This window comes from Lycium ferocissimum, chromosome 5 (genome assembly GCF_029784015.1).
Source record: "Lycium ferocissimum isolate CSIRO_LF1 chromosome 5, AGI_CSIRO_Lferr_CH_V1, whole genome shotgun sequence".
Classification (NCBI taxonomy): domain Eukaryota; kingdom Viridiplantae; phylum Streptophyta; class Magnoliopsida; order Solanales; family Solanaceae; genus Lycium; species Lycium ferocissimum.
In genome coordinates, this window is record NC_081346.1 from 72370491 (window position 1) to 72394282 (window position 23792).

General features: G+C 36.7%; 1 protein-coding gene and 1 non-coding gene across 2 annotated transcripts; one reads left to right on the top strand and one right to left on the bottom strand.

Annotated features, from left to right (window-relative positions):
* The first annotated feature begins 82 nt into the window (after positions 1-82).
* TRNAY-GUA (transfer RNA tyrosine (anticodon GUA)) lies at positions 83-166 on the top strand. The gene is given in 2 exon segments: positions 83-119; positions 131-166. It is a non-coding gene; the product is annotated as a tRNA-Tyr (tRNA).
* A 1180-nt stretch (positions 167-1346) lies between these two features.
* LOC132057351 (uncharacterized) lies at positions 1347-15415 on the bottom strand. Its single transcript, XM_059449917.1, has 15 exons — positions 15199-15415; positions 14719-15001; positions 11739-11814; positions 11556-11645; positions 11438-11482; positions 10520-10600; positions 7799-7856; positions 7637-7695; positions 7147-7257; positions 6924-7060; positions 6741-6780; positions 5412-5474; positions 4811-5004; positions 2315-2804; positions 1347-1579 (listed from the first exon to the last, which is right to left on the bottom strand). The coding sequence occupies exons 1-14, from the start codon at positions 15398-15400 to the stop codon at positions 2321-2323; spliced, it is 1923 nt and encodes a 640-aa protein (XP_059305900.1). The 5' UTR covers positions 15401-15415; the 3' UTR covers positions 1347-1579; positions 2315-2320.
* Between the last annotated feature and the right edge of the window lie 8377 nt (positions 15416-23792).

The window sequence follows — 23792 nt, forward strand, 5'->3', positions numbered from 1 at the left end:
AGAACAACGTAGAAATGGCGAAGAAAATGAAAGATCTAAATAGTATTGTATTAAAATGAATAGTCGAAGGAAAAATAACAAACCGACCTTAGCTCAGTTGGTAGAGCGGAAGACTGTAGTTGGTACTGTAATCTTTAGGTCGCTGGTTCGAATCCGGCAGGTCGGATATATTTTTTCTTTTTTACCTTCTGTAAAAATCTTTATTGCATAGTTAAATAATCGTTATGTTGTTAAATATTTGCAAATTGGATAATTGCTCTCTCTAAAGGACACTACCTCAGTGTTGGGTCAAACCTCAACAAGGACACAATTTTTAGGGGTTGTCCGTGACGCCCATGATGGAAGACGGGCCGATATGGATTGATTACTTTTTTTTTTTGCGCGGATTATGCTTCATTTTGGGGTGGTCTTTAATTTTTTCCCTTCAAATTGGTGGTCTTTAAGTTATGTCCTTCGCCTAATATCTCAAGGTTGTGGATTCGAACCCACAGTAAAAAATAAAAAAATAAAAAAAAAGTTAAGGCAGAATTCTGCCTATGCAAGGCAAATTTGGGCCTTAAAGCAGAATTTGCATGAGCAGAGGTAGAATTTTTGCCCATGCAAATTCTACCTTAAGGCTCAAATTACGGGGGCAGAAATTCTGCCTTTGCCCATGTAAGGCAGAATTTGGGCCGTAAGGGCAAAAGTTAAAGACCATCAATTTGAGGGGCAAAAATTAAAGACCACCCCCAGCGAAGGACAATCCTGCAAATTGCCCGATTGATTAAAGAGAAGGACTGAAAGTTCAAGCTTGGAACCTTAAACGAATTCCATGTTAGAATTGAAAAGCTTTATCGTAACAAATGTACATGATACACCGTTAGATGCGCTTTTGGATTCGATAATGACGTAGACGAAGAGACAAATCTGTAAGGTCTACAAAGCTAAAACGAACAATATTTGTCATAAACTTGAGTTGTGCTACAAAACACCCAAAAAGTACGAAGATATTGGAATTTAATCTTTGAATGGAAGTTTACGTACGTCTGTCCTTGTATGGTGCAAAATTACAAATCTCAACCACTTTCTGATTTGAAAGATTAAGAGGTTATTACGACACAAATCTAGATTAATCATATCAATTTGTTCTAAACACCGGATTGTGTTACCAATTTAAGAAAGAAAAAAAGAGCTAGGTTCATCTAAAACTCATTTATAGATGTCAAATAAGGTGTCTTTCTTATACATCAGCTCTTCCGTTTCACCAATAAATAATTTATTAGAGAGTTCTTACACTATGTGCAATTTAACTAGTTAAGTAGTTATAGCAAAGTCTCTACTCTATTTTTTCGAGTTACCATACCAAATTTGATAAGAAGATTTACCTGTCGTCGCAGGTCAATTTTACCTTATGTTAAATTATACACGGCTGTATAACTTACCACTATTAAATTATCGTTTCTACAACCTGACTGCTCTCTGACCCCAAAAAGTTACAAAAACGATGCTATTTCTACACATTAGACGCAAAACTATACAGTCAAAATCGGTCACATGAAGCATCCAACATACTGGTGATTTAAGGAGTCTTCGAAGCCACCTGCAATAAAAAAAAAATCAAAATCAAACTGACTGGAGACGGTATCATCATTTAGTAAATAGCATAGGCAGTCGGTAGAAACTAATTATTCTGCATCTACATAAATCACATTATTGACAACAGGCATAACTCCAAATTCAAGACCAGAAGACTAGACTTGGCAAAATGCTTGCAGTACACACAATGGGTATCAAACATGCATATATGAAACCGTTCTATCGCTGAGAGGCTAATATCATGTTTGGTCAAGCTTCCAAAACATGCTTATTTTGAAAAATGCTTTTTGTCAGAAATTCTTTTTGGAAAAAGAACATTTGGAGACTAACAATTTGTTTTTGGCGAATTAATTTGAAAAATCACTTTGCAATATTATCGAAGTATTTTGTGCTTGGTCAAGGTTCCAAAAGTGCTTCCGGGGAAAAACTGTTTTTTTCAGCTTCTGGAAAAACTTCTGCTAATACTCACAAGCACTTTTTTCCCCCTAAAATCTTGGCTGTTTAAATTTTAAAAAAAATGAACACTTTAGCTAGGCCAGGCTGTAAGAGGAGGCGACTAACTCTAGTACCAAATTAGCAAGAGTCTATAATTTGGAATTCTGATACACAAGGCAAAACTTTAGTGCATCCCAATACACTTTAAAGGAGTCGAGCAGAAAGAACAGAAAGGCATTTTTGGACTGTAAACATAAACATAGCTAAAGCAATCAAAGACGGTAAACAAGCTATGAAAAGTTACCTTTCTTCATTGGAGCTTAGTTGAGTAAAGCTGCAATGTATCCTCACTCAAACAACCGAGCCATCCTGAATTTCGGAGGCGTGCATACCTCACATCACGAATAGGTCCGTCGAGAGATTTAATGCGCTGAGCCACATTTAAAGATGGCAAATCTTGTAAGACCAGTTCCATTGTTGATTCATCACCAGAAGCAAACATGGCGTTCTTCCCTCTATCAATTATAGCAGATTTTGGAAGTCGGATGCCACTCACTTTCGCACAAGACGATCCTAACTTCTGGTATCTGGTACCCATTCTCCTGTAAAGAACATGAGAACCGTCTACTGCTTGCTCCATTGTAGAAACTGGAGTAGGCAATACTTGAGAAGCAGCCATGTCACCAGAGCTCTCCAGTTTAGGACGGAAAGAGGCAACTACGTCATCATTTCTATCTCCATAAGCGAGAGATATACAGATTCCTTGATTCTCCGACTCAGGGACCAAGCACGGCCTTCAGTGATAAATGAAACTCTATTATTAATATGGAATTCATAGATTCTGGGCATAGTCAAACATTCAAACAATTTATTTTTGAAAGCAATCTTGTCTACTACGAGGGAATAAGACAGAACTTCAAGAAAGGCTCTCTTTTAGACCAGCATGAAAAGTCACATAATAAGTCCTGCTACGATCTACATCAACTATCATTTACAAGCTCTTATCAGAAATGGATGTAGAGTATTGGTACCGGGTTCATTTGAACCCAGTACTTAATGTGTAAAAAATTTACAAAAATTGCAACAAGTAGTAGATATGAACCCATAACTTAAAGAATATAATTGTTCAACCAAAATACTGTAAAAGTTGAACCTATAAAGCTTAAATTCTGAATCCGCCTCTGATTCTTATCACTTAAAATCATCAGTGGACAATAAAGTAGACCTTCACGATAAACAATCTCTCAGACCAGCTTTAAAAGCAAACTCGATCTACATCCACGTAACAGATGCTCTTATCACTTGAACGCCACAACTGCTGGCGAACTATCCACCAACTCCTCTTAACATGATTCTAGACACAGCCATGCACATTCAGAGAAATTGTTCTTACTACTAGGGCTAGCACGTCGAAAATCAGAAAACGGTTGGCATACGAGCAAAAAATTTCTGCATAAAAAAGCAATAAACTTTGCCTCTAAGAAGCTTTATATACCCATAGATATTTGTAGAAATAGTAGATTGAATTGTGAACGAGGAAGGACCTAAATACATTAACGAGGTTAAATCCTCCAAAATAAAAGGTAAGATTGTACTTTTGACAATTCAAGTAGTGAAAGTTCTTTGCAATAATTTCAAGATTCTTCATAGCTCATGATGTGTGGGTTAATCACATTTCACGAGTTCAAACCTTTCCGGATACAAAACCCTAGCATTTAAGTGAAGAGGGGTAGAGAAGGAGGGAGGGGGGGCTTGTTTATCCAATGAATTTCCAACCGTCCGCCAAATGGTCCACAGGGAACTTTAACTAATCAAAGAAAAAAGATCCTTCCTGGCAAACCTTAAGACTTTAGGCGTAAAGCCTTGCCATGGCTTCAGATTGTGGGAATATCAAGACACAAATTCATGTTGTCTCCACAATAAACTAAGTCAATAAGAAATCAATGACCAAGTTAAATCCTTGACATTACCTGATAACCTTGTTATTCCAATTAAGAGTATCTTTTAGAGTTAAAATCTATCAGGAAAAGGCGAAATGCGATAACAAACAACTTCAAGGAACAAAATGTAATCAATCACCTCCCGTGTATCATCGTTGTGACGCTGTCTGAAGATAATATCATTTCTAACCTATCTTTTGAGATATTTGATCACCATATCGTACTAGCAATTAACTGTTTTACCATAACAAAAAGCTTACATTCTCAAGAACCCATAACTCAATAGCCAGCTGGACTATTTAGTGAGCCACAATTTGCATTGAACACAATCACTCTTAATCTCACCACAGCATGTAAGCTATTATAAACAAAGATAATGAGTATAGTCTGCCCCTATTTAAGCAATATCTCTTTCTACAAAAACTGGAAAAATGGCCAACTAAATGCCTCAAACATTTTTTTTTCCATATAACCCACTAGTTTTTCTACATCAGTCTTTTGTACAGGATGAATGAGTACCTAAAACATATTCGGAGACCAGAAAATGCAGGCTCCTTTAAGAATATTCCTACAATCTAAATTTTCAGTTAGGCCCCTTTAAGAAAATTCCTCAGATCTAAATTTGCAGTTAGTTAATGATTACAACTGTCAGGTTACAGGAATAATCTACTCAGAGATATTCCAAAGTGCAAAAATTCTTGAGTCAGTTACTCAGCAAAGAGTCGTCGGGATCCTAACAGTTCTAAAGCTACAGTAATGGATGCTGCAACTCAAAAGATAGTAGACAGTAAGAAAAACTTGTTCACCTCAAGAACCAACAACTAAGTGAAATTTAGAGTAGTTACCATACCAGAACTCACCTTTCATTACTGCTACCAAAGTTCCAGTGGCACAAGCCTACTGAAGATGCAGAAAGAACACTTTTAACACCGGCACCAAGTGTAGGATCAGCAAAAAGGGAACACAGAGTATGAACAGGATTTCCTGTTAACCCAGTCAAAGATTCCACTGGAACAGTAGTTTGACGCCGATCAAACTGCAAAACCATGCCATTCTGCAAACACGAAATTAAAAATATGACACATTACTCAGGAGGAAAAAGAAGAAAAGAGATAGTAACTGTTTTCTTTTTGATAAATAACAATGGCGTTGCTAGACTTGAAAGAGAGACTAACTAATGAAAAAGAATAAATGTTCCAACAATACCAACTTGCTTGTCACTTCAGATTCTATGATGGTCAACTTGACAAATTTTCCGAGCTAACTTAGGTATATATTCACTCATTTTTTGAACATCAGATACTTATAAACTACATATAAAAAGACTATAAGTTGTAATTTTCTGCCATGTCAAAATAATGAGAGAATAGATTCAGAATTATTAGTTGAAGATTATTTTGTTGGACTCGCAAAAAACAAAAAGTGGAACTATTTTCCAACAGATGGATTATGTGTTAGGACCTGTAATCCAACATACATGCTATGCGACATGTTGAGATCCCACGAACATGACCAAGGAACAGCCTGCACATTCCGAATAGATTAAAAAAAAGGAAGAATCAAATTAACTTTGGCCAATGGCATTAGAAGTCTAGAACAAAAGTGATACTCTATCCATTAGCAACAAACCCATCCTATAGAGAAGTCAACAACAGTAACAGAATTAGAAAAATAACAATAGTAACAAAAGGATTATTATCAGGAAGCACACTACTGAGAGTGTAAAAGTCGACGACGCAGCAATTGAATCTAGACAATCATAGCAGCAAGGCATTCGGAGGCATGTTATAAAGGCAGTACTTTTTGCAGCTCAAGAGATGCATCTTTTACCTTGTAAATCTGTTAGAAATTCCATCTCTTTTTTTGAATGTCCAAAAGAACCACCTCAATATTTTAAAAAGAGCATTCCTTTTAAAGTTTTAAACATGGTATTGTCTTTGATGATTTATGAAATTCCCCACAGGCTCTTAAAACTTCTTTCAATTACTTTGACAACTTACAGAGATTTAAATATAACTTAAAGCAGCCTTGGACTCGACAAACTCCTAACCTGCCAATGAGACTTGGGAAATTATGCAAAAATGTTTTACCATTTTTTTGATAAAAACAGAAATTTCTTACTATTTTTCCAAGTAAACTGTCCGTGGCCCATCAACATCTAGATGACAGGGAGAAAATGCAACCTCGCCATCCAGACAAATTATCAAGCAGGCAGGAAATATATAACTTTGAAAAATTCAACAGGCTTTAGTATTACAATCAACAACAAAGATAAGATGGAAAAAAAAGCAGAAACTTCAACAGAAATAAGACAAGCAATAATCAGTACTTTGCACATAATCTTCTGCTGCAAAAAAGTACGGCTGAGATTTGTGTTCTATGTATTAGGAGGGTAGGGTAGAACCAACGCTAATTGCTATTTTAAAGAAAATTGTATTTTGTCAAGTCTCAAGTTGTCAATAAAAAGTAGCACTTCCTAAGATTGGCTTCTGATGCTGATAGTGAAGGTCCACCCCAATCTAGTAGTCGCTCTGTAAATTTAACTGTGAAAATAAGGGACCTATGAGGCCTACCAGTTACCATAAAGTGTATACAGCGTACAGAATAATTACTCCACAAGAACTCTAATCGACAAACATTCAAACAGAAGATTTCTCATCCAGAGAGCTTATCAACCAAAATAAAATATCTAATACATTACCCAACAACTCTGCGAGCAATTTTAGCTTTACACAAACTTAACCAGTGAAAGCAAAAAGACAAATATAAAAGAAGACCTAGAGTTATTACCGGTAAGTCGTATGTCAGAACAATATGGTTGTTTTCAGCACTGCAAAAGAAAGAGAACAAAATAAATAAGATGCTTACCAGGAGGGAAACACAAAACGGAAACTAACACAGATATTTTTCAATTAAGTATATTTTGCTGTTATACAGCAATTATTTGGCAGAAAGTGGAGGGAGGTTATCAACCTAAGAACTGACAACTTCTTTCCTAAAGAAGCCAAGAGTATGAGTCTTTCATGAGGAGAAACATGCAAGTCCTTGATAGTTTTCATGTTCAGAGGAAGCATAATGTCTTCTCTTTCATGCGGAGGTAACAGACTGATCTGCAAAATGCAAAAGTAGAAAAAGTTGAAGAACGTACGCAGACCACAAATCATTAGAGACCAATAAGGCGACCTATGAAATTTACTTTGGTAAGCATATGCTGTCCTCCCATTCCAGAGAGCCTTCTGGCAATCATCAAATTCTCACCATTGCTGTCCACATCAAATAGGCGAGCACCATCAATCTGAAACTCTTTCTACAAACGGATAAAACATAATGTTACTAAACCTCAGTCAACGGGGGTATGCTAGTTCATTCTCAATATAAAGCCAGTAAGAAAAACGAGTTAACAGAGAAAATAAAGGTCATGTCTTGGGCCAATAAGCAGGAAGGGAACTGACCAGCCTGTACTATGTTCCCAGTCTCATTCAGACTATTGATGCTACGCAAGTGCTAACCTAAAGGTGAGTATATTTCCAGTGCATCATGGTACACAAGTTGCAATAAATTTGGAACAACAATGGATAAAGGAGTAATGATTTCTCAATTGCTACTAATAAGAAATCAAACTTAAAAAGAACAGAATTCCTATAGCTCAATTTTCACATTTGACAAGAGCAGAGCAGATGGCAAACCTGAAAAGCAAAACCATTCACATATTCACGTCTTGCAGATTTGGAGACATTATTGCGTCCTGCACGACATAGAGAGGTACTGGAACTTCAGCGTGAAATGATGATACAACATACCCAATAGTATCAATACCCCTAAGCAAGGATTTCTCATGGACTGCTTACCAAAAATGCTTCCAGATGACCTGTTTTGCATCTCACTTGGCGAGCCCTCAGTTGTTCTCTACGAAGAATAGATATACAGTAAGTAATATGCTGCTTTGATGAACAAAGATTAACAGAGATATCTATACTATTGTGAAACTTGTATGAAGATTTGGGGGAAAAAGGGGGGGACAAGAAGTTGTACAGGCTAGCCAGAGTGAGGGAGAGGAAGGCTCGGGACCTGGATCAAGTGAAGTGTATCAAAGACGAGGGAGGGAAAGTTTTGGTGGAGGATGCCCTTATTAGACGAAGATGGCAGTCCTACTTTCATAAACTCCTGAACGAAGAGGGGGACCGGAACATAGTTTTAGGCGAATTGGAGCTCTCTGAGAGCCGCCGCGATTTTGGATACTGCAGGCGGGTCAAGGTTGAAGAGGTCGAGGGGGTTATGCGGAAGATGAGCAGGGGGAGGGCGACCGGGCCAGATGAAATACCGGTAGAATTTTACGCGGTTGTTGAATGTTATTTTTAGGACGGCGGAGATGCATGAAGAGTGGAGATGGAGCACTATGATCCCGTTGTGTAAAAACAAGGGGATATTCGAGGCTACGCAACAACTATAGGGGTATCGAGTTTGTTGAGCCATACGATGAAAGTTTGGGAGAGAGTGGTGGAAGCGAGGATGAGGAAGTTAGTTTCTATTTCGGAGAACCAGTTCGGATTCATTCCGGGGTGTTCGACTACAGAAACCATTCACCTAGTGAGGAGGTTGGTGGAGCAGTATAGGGATAAGAAGAAGTCGACTTGCACATGGTGTTTGTCGACCTTGAGAAGGCTTACGACAAAGTCCCAAGAGGTGCGTGGAGATGTGCAGAAGGCTGAGGGTAATCCCGTAGCATACATTAGAGCGATTAAGGACATGTATGATGGAGCCAAAACCCGGGTGAGGACGGTTGGAGGTGACTCGGAACACTTTCCAGTCACGATGGGCCTGCACCAGGGGTCCGCGCTTAGCCGTTTCGTTCTTTGTGCTTGATGGACGCTCGACAAGCCACACATTCAAGGAGAGGTACCGTGGTGCATGTTATTTGCGGATGACATTGTGCTTATTGACGAGTCGCGGGGCGGTGTTAACGCGAGGCCCGGAGGTTTGGCGACGAGACTGCGGAGTCGAAGGGTTTCGAGTTGAGCGGGACTAAGACGAGTACTTAGAGTGCAAGTTCGATAATGGGAGTCAAGTAGAGGACAAGGACGTGCGGTGGATACTCGGTCGTCCCGAAGAAAAAAAGTTTCAAGTACCTAGGGTCGATCATCCATGGACCGGCGAGATTGACGACGATGTCACACGTCGCGGGAGCGGGATGGATGAAATGGAAGTCGCGTCGGGGTGTTATGTGATGAGAAGGTGGCGCTATTCTAAAGGGAAAGTTCTACAAAAAGCGGTGGTTAGGCCGGCTATGTTGTATGGGACGGAATGCGGCGTTAAGAAAGCGCGTGTCCGGAGAAGATGAAGGTAGTGAGATGCGGATCTTTGAGATGGATGTGCGGCATACCCGGGAGAGAGATAGGATTCGGAATGAAGTGATTCGGGATAAGGTGGGTGTGGCCCCCGTGGTGGATAAGATGCGGGAAGGGAGGTTGAGGTGGTTCGGCCACGTGCGGCGGAGACGCGCTAACGCGCCCGCCGAGAAGGTGTGAGAGGATGGCGGTGGTGGGCCGAAGAGAGGGGAGGGGTAGGCCGAAAAGGCGGGGGGGGAGGGTGATTTGGCGGGACATGGCGTTACTTCAGCTTACCGAGGACATGACCGGTGATAAGAGGGGGTGGAGGTCGAGTATCAGGAGGGCTAGTGGGGGGCCGCGAGGTTTCCTTTCTCGTATTAGGAGTATTTTTATCCTGCTTCTATGTGTTGGTCTTATCTATCTTTGTTATTTTATCATGACTTCGTTACTCTTGCTATTTCTCATTTTCACATGGTTTTGATTTGTTTATCCGTATCTGACTCTTTTCCCTTGTTTCCCTTGTTTTCCTTGTTTCTTTAGCGAGATCTTTCGGAAACGACCTCCCTACCTTCGAGGTGGGGTAAGGTTTGCGTACACTTTACCCTCCCCAGACCTCACGTTGTGGGATCCAACTGGGTATGTTGTTGTTGTTATCCAAAAAAAGCTACAGCATAAATCAAAAATCCGAAAGAGATGGCTAGAATAAACTAGGAAAGGGGAATATAAACATTCAAGAATATTTCTTAGAAAGCAAAACAAGTACCTGGTTTAACCTAAAAGGCGTTGAAAAATGTCATATTCTGAAGAATGTTAAAATGGAATGCTGGCAGGAAAAAGAGTTCCATAATATGTATTAAAGAAAATGCACCAAAGTCAATTTGGTCCTCAGGAAGAAAGGGAATATAACATTGGAGTTTTCAAACAAGAGAAAGGCAATGAGTAAAATACTGATGAAGTAAAATACTGATGAAGTAGGTCTCAAGTTCGAATAAACAATAAGGGCATTGGACTGGGAAACCACCGAATTTTCAAACAAGGAAACTCCTTGCCGAGGGCTTTGTGCACCCCCGGGATTAGTCGGGGCTCAATGAGTGCTTAAAAAAAAAAAAATACTGATGAAGTAGGCATAATCAGCTAGTTGTGCAAACCATAGACAAAAAGTTTAAACAAAATTTACAGTGGGTGTTTTTGGTAGTAACCATATCACATAAAAAGTGATATAGCACACAAAACGAGACAGACCTCTTTGAGGTGCTCCACTTGCTTATGCAACTCAGCTTCTCTCCTCCTCCACTCAACTTCTTTCTTACACCAGTCAGTACACTGCACATATTTAATCTTATAATCACCATGAGAACATGTAAAGAAAGATGCAATTTAGCACCTCCAGAGAGGTGAGAAAATTGTTTTCAACAGTCGTTAAAGCAGAAGTATCATTATTGCAGCCAACCCAGGGTGAATCTGGGACCCGACCAAGGCTAAAGTGACAGGTAAATTGAATACCCTTCCAGAGAGAGCAAGCTGTTAAAAGCAAACAATTTGGCTGTACATAGTGAATAAGGGTAAAAGGGAGAGGAAGGGAAGGGGAGGTTTTGGTTTTCTTCTCCAATTCAAGGCGTTTTATTTTTCCCTTTGAGTATAGCTTAAATGTTATAAGGCAAGGAACTATGTTTATCTTACTTATTTCTGTTTAATTTTAGATGATTGAAAAAGCTAATGCAACCTCTTCAACTACTCATCTTTCTCCTTGTGTTCCATCTAAAAAATGAGAGACACTTCCCTTACCTATAACAACTATTTCAGAGGTTTCCACAAACATACGTCAAGTTTTTAATATCTTGAGAGACTTTCTCCATTTGAAAACTAACAATTTTTTTAAGCTGCACCATTCCTTAATCGAGCAAAGGAAAACCCCAGCCTAAGACACAAAAAGATAACCATCTTTCAATCGTCCTATTGTTTTTTTTTTTTTTTTTTTTTTTTTTTTGAAAGGGGTGGGTGGGTGGGTTAGGCCAGTCTGATACGTTTTCCTCAAGTACTTTGCATTGGCTACATGGAAAACCTTGAAGGTCTCCACTGTGATTCTTCATTTAGACGTCAGACCTCAGTTCTATCAGGAGGTCACACTGACTAATTCTAAAACCTTCATTTTTTCCTTACCTCTTTTTCAAGAGAAAAACATCTAGCTTCAAGAGACCGAATTTTCTGCAAAAGAGGAAAGGATTGGATCACTATCTCATAGAGCAACCTTCAATATATATAAGCGTCAAATTAAGACCTTTTGAAGCTCTTCATCAACAGCATGAAGTTGAGAAGCATAAAGTACACGGATACCCTTCACTGTGCATTTCTTATTACATTGAGGGCACTACAAAAGAACAAAACAAAGAACGTGAGGGATGAACTGAAAAAGGATCTCAGATATTTTATAAAACAATGACCAAATTATTATAAGAAATACCTTTCCTAAACTTCCTTTTTGTTGCAACCACTTTTTGATACATGACAAACCATATATATGCCCACAAGGAAGACAGCTGCAAAAGATTAAAAGGTGGAAGACGAAAGAAGTATTAACAGTTGAAAATCATATTTTTCGTGATCAGTTGTATATCTATCAATAAATTAGCTAAACCTCAACTCCACTAGTTTGGTCGACTGTATGAATTATCAATATACATTCAACTTTATTTGGGTCAATGTCATTCCATAACTAAATAAGTTATGTTTCGTGGTAAATCTGTCTCTAAAACTAGGGACTCTGTAAATACCAAGCTTATCCTTACGGTGACATTTTTTTATTTTTTTTTTTGATAAGGTAAAGTTATCCCTACAGTGACATGTAAGTCCCTAACCATAATTCCAATTAGTTGATATTGCTTGTATGAGCCTTTTACTTGCATTGTATTATAGTGTTAGCTACGTCCACATTGATTTCAAGAGATGATAAGACTTCACTAACAACTGCTCTCCATGTATTTTCGGTCTACTTCATCTCCTCCTAACACCTTAAATAGTTATAATTTGGCACCTATAAGCGGTGCATTTCAATGGCTATATAGAACATCCACAAATAATATCAACCACCTTCCATCATTTCATCCTGTATGTTTATTGCACCGTTTGTCGGATGTGAATCGTGACCATTCAGCTGTCACTTATCAAGCCAATTGAAACAAACTTTTAAAATACACAACCCACAGACCCTCTAGATTTAGTACGGAAAAAATTAGAGGTCTTCTACAGAATTTTTCTTTTCAAGTTACATCATTGTACTTAAGTTGTCATAAAAGAAGTTTTTACAAATCTTGTTCCCTTTTACATGTTGCACTAAGCTGTTTTTTTGTTTTTTTTTAATGAAAAGGTAAAGGTTACTAAACGAGATTAATGAAGATCTTGACAACAAATAAAAAATAGAACAGTAACAGAGATTACTATAGCATGAAAAACATTCATTGTGCTATATCATTCCCCCGAGGCTTCATTTATCTGTCTTGCTATTGATGTAGATAATTCTTTTTTTATAAGGTTGAATGTAGATGATTCTAACATTCACAGGTATAACACATTCAGTTATGCTGCCGAAACTCAATATTACTATTATAAACTGTAATCTACAAGACTTAGCTACGCATACATCATATGATATACCCAATTTCTTTCAAAATTGTCACAGTTCCAAATGGGGGAACACGTACTAAGAATTTATATAGTTGATCCAACCAGTTGTTAACCTAGTTTGTTGCTGAGGTTGTATGCTACTGACGTCATCATAATTAGTACCCATCCGTCCCCAAATACTTGTCACTTTTTTGTTTCTCGAGATTCAAACTACATGAACTTTAACTAACACTTTTAAGATAGTATTTTTTCACCATATAGTACTTTTTCTTATAGTTTTCAAATATCTAAAATTTAATTCTAAACATCGAATTAATCTAATACTCCCTCCGTTTCAATTTGTTTGTCTTACTTTCCTTTTTCGTCTGTTTAAAAAAATAATGTTTCTTTCCTTTTTTGGCAACTCTTTAGTTCCAACTTTCCATGTGGCATGTGTAAGACCACAAGATTAAAGGGCATTTTATTACATTCTACATATAATTAGTTTAAGACCACAAGATTCACAAGTCTTCTTTATTTTCTTAAACTACGTGCCAAGTCAAAACCAGACAAACAAATTGAAAAGAAGGGAGTGTGATTCAGCTCTGAAGATTAGTGAAATTAACTCTTGAGAAACAAATACTCCCTCAATCCATTTTTACTTGTCCTGTATTGACTTGTCACACCCATTAAGGAGCCATAAATAGAATGATAATTTTTACAATATCACCCCTTAATTATTACTAAGTCATGATTGAAATCAATCAAACATATTTTAAAAGTTGTGCAGCCACTAACAATTCCTTAAAGTTTCCAACTCAACAATTAGAGTCTAAAGGTTTCAGGTTAAGCAGGGACTAAAACGGAGTACCTAGAGTGCAAGTTCAGTGGCGTAGCGCATGAGACGGAGGGTAGAAGTGAAGATAGAGGAACAAATCATACTCAAGAGAGGAAGCTTCAAGTATCTTGGGTATGTAATTTAGTGAGACCGGGAGATTGATGATGATGTCACACATCGCATTGGAGCGGGGTGAGTGAAATAGAGGCTTGCCTCCGGGGTATTGTGCAATAAGAAGGTGTTGCCAAGGCTTAAAGGAAAGTTCTACGGAGTGGTGGTTAGACCAGCATTGTTGTCTGGCAGAGTGTTGGCCAGTCAGGAATGCTCATGCTCAGAAGATGAAGGTAACTGAGATGAGGATGCTCAGATGGATGTGTGGGCATACTCGGAGAGATTTGATTAGGAACGAAGTTATACGGAATAAAGTGGGAGTGGCATCAGTGGACAAGATGAGGGAAGCGAGGCTGAGGTGATTCGGGCATGTGAAAAGGAGGTGCGAGAATGCACCAGTAAGGAGGTGCGACAGGTTGACGGTAGCAGGAGTTAGGAGAGGTACAGGTAGGCTGAAGAAGAACTAGGGGAGGTGATTAGACAGGACATAACACGATACAACTTCATATGACTGAGGACATGACCCAAGATAGGAAGGAATGAAGGTAGGGTAGAAAGTTAGAAGGTAGCTAAGGTTGTCGACTTCTTTGTGGGAAGAGAGGGGGCAGGTCTCCTCCTCTTCTCTCCTCTTTTCCTTTTAGTAGTAGTATATCAGTATCACGTAGTTTCTTATTCCTTGCTGTGTATTACTATTTGTTGTTGTATCTTGTTATTTTGCTATCTCTTTTCTGACATTATTGTGTCGGGTAATTTTTACAGCCGAGGGTCTACCGGAAACTTGACCTATCTACCTCACAAAGGTAAAGATAAGATCTGCATACATCCGTTTTCCAACTAGACACATAAAAGTGGACATAGACAAGTAAAAATGGAGAGAGGGAGTATAAATTACCAGATTTGGTGGTCGCCGTCGTTAGTCCAAGCTTCCATACAAATAGAGCAAAACAAACCATCAATCTCACTTCGATTCCACTCTCCTCCTCCTTCACTTCCCCCTCCTTCCTCATCAACATCTTGCGATGCCGTTTCCCCGCCTTTCGTCCTCCTCATAGCAGCATCTCCACTTTCCACAGCATAATCCTCCAAATTCTCATGTCTAATCGCTTGCTCTCGAGATGAACTCATAGCAACACCACTACGATTTCCGTATAAAACCCTGCGCAACGTTGTCCTTCCTGTTGGGATCGATCGAAATAACAGGGCGTCATACGGAAAGTTTACCATTGCAAACCTTGAATTCAAGATAAATGAGAAACAAAAGAGACTATACTAAAATGTGCATAATAAATTTAATATGGTTTGGCCAATTGCAAACCCTACACAAACTTGTCTCGTCTTCTTCTTCTTCTAAAAATATGCATAATAAATTTACCCGATTCTTCTTCATCCTCTTCGTCTTCTTCTTCTTCTTCGGTTTCTTCTTCTTCTTCTTCTTCTTCTTCTACCTCGTCCTCGGCTGCTGCTGCTGCTGCTTCGTCTGGTAAGAGAAGTGCTAATTCAGAATCATCACTACTGAAATCCATAACGCCAATTGCGCTAAGGAATCTCTCATCATCGTCACCGCCAGTTGCCATGCCCTTTTGTCCCTCAATTTTGTGTGACAAAAATAAATGGGAGGGAACACAACACGCTCTCTATAAAAGTAAGGGAAATAGGGTGTGGACGAAATACACAAACACAAATTGTAACGTCATTAACTTTTTTCAACTAACTATTTACTTTTTGGGCATTTAGATTGGGGGGAAAGTTTCATAAATATGTGATAAAAAAAGTTCGCTTGGACATTTGCATACCTCCTTACAAAAAAAAAATACTAATTTTACGTATAAAAATAAATAATTTAACTGTTTAATTAAATAATTTAAATTTTTAAATTTAACTTTTAAAAATTTGAAAAAATGATTTCTAGTCATATAAATATTATGAATTAGTTAAGAAAATTTAAATATACCCTCGTTATACTTTAGGTTTAAATATATCCTCCGTGTATATTATTGGATCAAATATATCCTCAATCGAAACATCCAACGGACATGACATGCTGCCCCTAACTCATTTTGTCATTCATTATTTGTTGGGTTCCACCACTAAAATTTCTTTCTCTCCACCACCGTAGTTACCGCCACGAAAATTGAAGATGAAGGTTAACTTGAAAACTTTTTTTTTGGGGGACGAATCGATCTTAGACAAAACTTTTTTTTTAATCATTCAACAAAAAAAGTTAAATAAAAAATTCTTTCATTTATTTTATTAAATTAAATTAATTTCCTTTTTACCTTCCTCCACCACAAGTCACAACCACGTGCACCGTACGACCCACCTTTATTTAATGGATTATTTTAGGACGCACACTTTTGGAAAACCTCGTCAACACATTAATTGGAACAATTTTCGATCAAAATTTTTAAAATTAAAGTAATTGCCAAATCACATCCATTTTGCGAGGAATGTATAAAACGTTTTTTTCGTATTTTTCATTGTTTCCCGACGATCTACCACATTGTTTCGATTTGGCGAGGGAATATTTTTTGTTAAGAACAAATTGAGTAAAATGAGTTAGGGTTGAGGTAAATATGCCATCCAACTCATCAAATGTTAGTGCCACGTAAGATAGGATGTCCAACAACTTTAACGGAGAATAATTTGATGAAAGTAAACGGGTATTTTTGACCCAAAATATAACGAGGGTTTTTAAACCTTATATTGGCTAAAATTAATTCTTTCTTGATTTGACAAGTGTTTACACTTTCGAAACTTATGGTTTAAAACAAGTGATAGTTGTATATATTTTATTAAGGGTAAAAGTAAGGTTTTGAGTTAATTTGGTTATAGAAATGTATCATGCTTTTTGTGACAGCGTGAAAAGGAAAGTGTATCGACTGGATGTTTTTGTCCTTTAGTTATTTGACTATTTATACACGGTTATGAATGCTAACAAAAATATCCTAATATTTGCCCAAATCAATTATTTCACTTAAATGGTTCGATTTCGGACTTTGGATATTTAGTTCGGACGTTGATTATATTTTATTAAATTTTGAATTCGGATCGGATACGGGTTTTTTATTAAATTTTAAAAAAATCGACCAGACTAAGCTTCCACTATGCGCGAAATTTATGAACACTTTCATTTTAGGTTATTGGACATTTGTTTGGAATTTCAGTTTACTTTGTTGATGTTTGAAGTTCATTTTTTTTTTTTTTTGATGATTTTGTTTAATGAACTTTACTATAAGTTGGTGGATAAAGATTATGAACTAGGTGTTGGGACGTTTTGGCCTTTAGATTGGGCTACGGCATCCATTCGAGAAATGGGTACGATTCACGCTATTAGTGTATACCGAATATAAACATCATTTTCTAAAAGTTTGATCCCCTACGGATCGGATACGGTTGGTCAATTTGGATTTTATGAATACATATGACGAACACTTTCATTTTCGGTTATTGGACATCTAAAATCCAAAAATTATAATTTCAAAATATGCTAAAAACTTTATTATACGATGGGTTGATAAAGATTATGAACATGTTGGGATGTTGGCTCTCCCAAAAATTTTACTTGAAACTAAAAATATTTTTGTGCACAAATTTTGGGTACAAAAGTGCCTTTGGCCCTGAAAAAAATGGGAGGGAAGAGGCTTTCTTGTTAATAGGGTGCGCAAAATACACTAATAGCGTTAAAGTTGAGGGAAATTGTAATGTCTCAACTTTTTAAGTGACCATTTTAATAAAATTACTTGGCAGAGATGAGGGGAATGGTTTTTTATGGCCATTTATTAATTTGAACAGAAAAAATTGGCTTTTCAAGATGTGTTGTGTGTTGGTGGGCGTTCGGTATTCGATTTGGTATTTTTAAAGTTCGTTTTAGTTATTGGTAATTGCAAATAGATTTCAAATATGAATTTTCATAGTTCGGTAAGGTATGGCAAAATCAAACTTCGATACGGTAATTCAGTAATTACGTATTGAAGGAAAGATATATTTTGACAAGATATGTTTATAGTTTGTCCAACATTTGACATGCTAGTTTTTAGAGAAATCATATATAGAGGTTAGATCTCGACACTCAAGCCCTAACACAAGAAATTTGGCGTCACGGATTATCAAGGCATCCAAATCACTTTAATGTTATCTTATATAATAATTTATTGACATGTCAAACGGACGAATTAAATAATTATAACATATAATTTTAAATATTTTTTTAATCACATTTACTTAAAAAGTATAATAATTTGAAAATCCAAAAACTAAATCAAAGTTTTCAATTTAATTAATCTTCTTATGCTTGTTTCTGAATCAAACGGTCCATTTGTTCTGGTATAGTTTCTTTCAAAAGGGCTTTTATTTCCTCAAATGTCTTGGTGGTTCAAACAAGAATTCCTAGGTCGAGTGTTGCTTTCAGGATCAAAAAGTTGTAAGAATTGCCTTTCTTACTCGCATATTTAGTTGATGTTAAGACTGCCCCTCCATCTGAATGAAAGTCGAGGGAATCTGAAAGCGATCCGTGACTCCAATTAATTCGGATTCATCCCAAATAAACTCTATTAAAAGAGAAATTGTTTCCAACAAAAAAAAAAAAAAATCATTCTCAACGTCAAACTTGAGACCTCTAGTTAAGAATTGACCAATCCTCCCTATCCCATCACAACCTTTGGTGATGGGTATGATCCTTTCTCCCCAATAAAAAAAGAATCATATGGGGAGAGGAAGTATACTTTAATTAGAGTTAGTTTGAAACTTCCTATTGGAATTATTCAGACGCTTGAGCCCCAAAACGAATATCGAACAACGGGTGACAAAAGAAAAGCACTTTCACACGAACTAATCTCTACTACTTTTGTTATGTTCGAGTATTTGATCAATTTGAAATTCCACACTACTTGGGAAAAAAAATCTAGCACACTCCATGAATACTCTTTCACAGACTATATAAGTAGAATAGGAACAATTCCCACTTAATACCTTAAAAACTTAGTTATTTACTGAGAGGACCAATGGTCGATTCCCACTTAATGAATTTTTTAGACTAGACCAAAAAGAATAGGGACATCCAAAAATCTCTCATAACAATTAATGATCCAGCAATACTATCTTCAAAAATTAAGCAATTAAGAAGAATTCTCCACATCCTGAAATATTTCACTAAATTCAAACAGGTACAAGTTATGTCACTATATAAGTACCTTAAATCTGTACAAGTACACCCTTTGTAACACCATAAAACAAACACTCATGTTCGGCGAATTCCTGATTTGGTGCTGATCATCCAGGGCCGACTTTGGGAATGTCATAGTGCTCGCTCATGTTCGCCAAGTACTGATTGAAATCTTCGATTCGGTCACGATGTGATTTATTATCAGTCTTGGCCGTCTTATGCATGTCAATCTTCTCTCTTTGTTCTATGTATCGCCTCTCTGCAGGGGTTAGATTATCATCCCCGCGACCAACATTTTCCTCGCCAACGGATTTAGGGTGTGTTCGGTATGAAGGAAAACATTTTTCAATTTTCTCATGTTCGTTTGTTTAAAAATTTTAGAAAATATTTTTAACAGGAAAACGAAGTTAAACTCAAAAAGGGAAAAAATAGGCTTGTAATAAAAATAGAGAAAAGCAATCATGATGCGTTCAATGCCACCAATCCACCAAACCCCAACCAAGCCCACACCCCCACCCCCCGCCACCCCGCCCCTGCCCCCGCCCGCTCCCCAAAAAAAAAAAATTGAAAAAAAGTTTTTTTTTTTTTGATCACCACCCACGCTCACCCCCTTTGACTATCAAACCCCACCACTTCCCGCAACCGTGCATACCCATTGTCCTCCAACCACTCCCAACTATTAAATGCCACACACACGTGCGCCTACCCCCGCCCTACACCCCCCCCCCCCCCCTCGATTTTTTTTTCTAAATTTTTCTTTTGGGTTTCTTTTGTAGAAAACCAAGAAAAGAAAATTTAAAACTTCAAAAAAAAAAAATTGGGGGGGGGGGTGGGTGGGTGGGTGTGGTATGGGTCCACGCAGGGTGGGGGGAGAGATGTGGTGGTTTAGCAAAATTCAGAAAAAAAAAAAAATTGGGGGTTGGGCGGTGGCGTGGGGATGTGGTGGTTTAGAAAATTCAGAAAAAAAAAAAATTAAAAACTTCAAAAAAAAAAAAAATTGGGTGGTGGGGGTGGGGGGTGGTTGGGGTGAAGTTGTGGGGCTTGGGTAGGTATTTTCCTGAAAATGTTTTCTACCAATTAAACGAACGTGAGAAAATAAGTAAGAAATTTACTTATTTTTCGCTACCCAAACGAACATGAGAAAAAAAAGTAAAAATCCACTTATTTTTCAAGAAAACATTTTGCAGGAAAACATTTTCCTCCATACCGAACACACCCTTAGTAGCATCTGTGATCTCTTCCTTGCTAGGATCATCTATAGATCCACTACCACCGTCTATAACATCCGGTCAGAAACATTTAGTTAAGTGGGCAGACAAGAGAAACCATATAGTATCATCTATCACAATCATACAAGACGAAATGTTTTTGTTTAGGCTGGAACCAGTGGTGGAGTTAGAATTTTCACTAAAGGGAGCCAAAATAAAAACAAGTAAACACATAAAGAAGTTGGATTCAAACAAATACTCCTTCCGTCCCAATTTATATGACACACTTTCCTTTTTAGTTTGCCCAAACAGAATGTCACCTCCTTCTATAATTAGAAGCAACTTAACTTTAAAATTCTCATTTTAACCTTAATGAAATAATTTATAGCCACACAAAGTCTAAGGTTTTTTTGTTTTAGACCATAAATTTCAAAAGTATTTCTTTCTTTCTTAAATGTTGTGCCTAACCAAACGGTGCCACGTGAATTGGGACAGAATGAGTAGTATATATATATATAATAAGAAATTTACCTATATACACAGGGTAAATTTTTCAAGGGTGTCAGTTGACATCCCTTCAACAAAGGTGGCTCTGTCATTGGCCGAAACCATGGAGTATAGCACAGATACTCATCCAATAGTGTTTGGAAACAATGAGAATAAGCTATAGCTATTAAATGAAGTTCAACTGCTGGAAAGCATCAAACATTGTAGTAAGAGTTGTCAAATGACACCTTCTAACCATACCTATCAGATCATTAAACTCGAGTTTATTGCTTAAATGGTCACCGAACTATTATAAATAGGTGAACGAAGTCACTTTTCTTTCTTTTGTATTAGAAAAGTCACTTATCTTTTGCTATTTCACTAAAACAGATTTAATAGTCCAGTGACGGTTTAAGCAATGAACTCCACTAAAAACTGGTCATATATACATTTGAGTGAAATAGCAAAAGATAAGTGACTTTTCTGATACAAACGAAAGAAAAGTGACTCTATCACTATTTCCAATAGTTTGGTTACTATTTAAGCAATAAACTCCACTAAACTCTACCGCGCATTTGATGAGTGAAAAATGTGGAGTTTAGGACTATTAGTTTGTATCAGAAGAATAAATTGTTCGACCCATCATGCACTCGCTATCATCCATCAAGTTTCATTGTACTCCAACTTGAATGTGCAGGGAGGGACAGAGGAATCTGTACAGTGGAACAGTAATACTAAAATGCAAGAATTTATGCATTTCAATATATCACCAACTCTCACCTGTTGAAAGTTCGTAAGTTATGGTGCACAAATAATGCATACTACGCATATATTATTTATGCCTAGGGCTAGCAAAATGGTTAAAAGAAACCAGTAACCATCCATTCGGACCCATTAAATATGGGTTGGATAACTCATCATTTAAAAATGGATCAAATATGAATATTATCCACCAAAAAAATGGATATCCATATTATCAATAAGCATTTATCTTCTTGTTATTTTTCATGAGTTCTTGCTTTCTTAGAGTGGAGGCTTATTTTGACTTTTAACTTGTGTTCTCACCTGACCATGAATCCGTCGGTTAACCCATTTTTTATCCGTGTTAAGTATGGGCAGGTTGGATATTTTATCTGTTTTTTGTTTAACCCGTTTTCAACCCGCCCATATCCGACCTGACCCACCCGTTTGCCACTCCTATTACATCATGTCCCATATAAAGAATCTTGACAAGCTGTAAATACTTTTCCTTTGTTATAAGTACGACTTATATTATGTCAAATCGAACGACACAATCAGTGAGGATTCATATAGCTGGCTCCAACTCCAAGTCCCCAACTAACTCGGATTGAGACAGAGTAAGGTGCTTGATTAGAACAAGCTGCAGTTTGAGTGTCTAAATGAAATTTACAGAAAAGTTTAAGAGGATGCTGAAGTATTAAGCCTATTTGTAATAATAGTTGGTAATCTCAAAAGGGTATCCTATACCAAGATGCATAGACTTATTTTGCAATTTACATAAAAGAAAGGCAACATAATTAAACACAGCCCTCAAAAACACTACATAAATCAAATCCCTAAAGGTTATTTTAACAACAGAGATAACAAATTACAAGTAATCATTTTTTACAATAGAAAAAAGAAAAAAAAATGAAAAATTTGAAATCTAAAATCTAAACAAGAGTACCTGAAAGTACGGACGTACAAAGTAAACCGACAAACCGCACCAAACCGATAAACTGAGTCAAACCAAGAAAAAAACCCGACTAGTAGTTTGGTTTGACTTGGTTTGGTGTTGAAAAAAAAATCCGACCATAATTGGTTCGGTTTGGTTTTAACTAAAAAAAGTCAAACCGAACCAAACCAACCCGACATTACATGTATTCAATTTTTAATATATTTTAAACATAAAAACATATATTTGTAATGTAATTTATAAATATTTCTTAAATTTTTCGTAGTTTTTTTTTTTGTCTATTATCATATTATTCAAGCTTGAACTTATAATTTTGAATGTCAATAAGTTTTATATCCTATGAATGTTAGTAACTCAAATAAAGTCCAAACCAAAACCAACTCAACACTAATGCTAAAAAAAAAAAATCAATTTACCACTAGGAATGACAATACTATTGGATATCTATTATTTAGTTTTGCATAATTGGTTTAGAGAGTGAAAATACATAACTTAAGTTTTTTTTCTTTGTCATGTAATTAATACTTATTAGCCGTACTTATTTTAGGATGACTTAGTATTTTTAGATTATGGTCATTTTCTTTATGGCTTGTTAATTAACAATAGTTATTTTAACCGATTTTATTAGTTTTTGTTGAATATTTTAATATAGCTCAGTTGGTTGGCTACCTAAACTTTCACCTTATTGGCGAGGGTTTGAATCCCCACGTTGTAATCCCCTCTCCCATTTCCCCTTCCCCTAGCCCCTATGTAATTAAAATAATTTTTTTTTTTAAAAAGAAAAAAATACAATATCATCACTTTTATCACATTTTGTGTTATTTTCTTAAGAAACACCTTAATTGTATAGTTGTATCTTACTAGGACTAAAGAAATATTTGAAGTAAAAGTTATATGTTTTGTATCAAGACTATTTCTAAAAAAACCCGAGGTTGAAAAACCCGAATTTTATTAGTTTGGTTTGGTGTATAAATTTAAAAAACCGACGCAATTGATTTGGTTTGGTGTTTAAAAAATTCAAACCAACCCGGTCCATGTTCACCCCTACCTGAAAGTGGAGAAAGGATTTGAAAATTCAATTTCAGTTTTGTTTTTTTTTTGTTTTTTTTTTCACACACACGTTAGAACTTAGTTGTGCATCACAGTTCACCCCCAATACTTTTATACGTTGTCATATTTACCCCTAATAATTTTATACAGGTGAGGCTTATGAACTTTTTGTATTTATCCCAATTTTGGGACAATTAAGTTACATCCTTTCATATGGTAATTAATTTCACTTTGAAAATAAATAAAAGGGTTGTTTCGACTTCTTTTTATATTTATATATAGGAGTATAACTTTTGTTTAATTGTATATAGGAGTGCAACGGGTTTCAAAGTTGAATTCCCTTTGTCGAAAAATTATATTATATA

Excerpts from the sequence above, each read along its gene's own strand:
- LOC132057351 (XM_059449917.1), bottom strand. The coding sequence starts at position 15,400 with ATGGCAACTGGCGGTGACGATGATGAGAGATTCCTTAGCGCAATTGGC. Across the intron at positions 7,696-7,798 it reads GTCATCTGGAAGCATTTTTG|GACGCAATAATGTCTCCAAA; the intron begins GTAAGCAGTCCA and ends TATGTCGTGCAG. Across the intron at positions 6,781-6,923 it reads AAGAAGTTGTCAGTTCTTAG|TGCTGAAAACAACCATATTG; the intron begins GTTGATAACCTC and ends TTTCTTTTGCAG.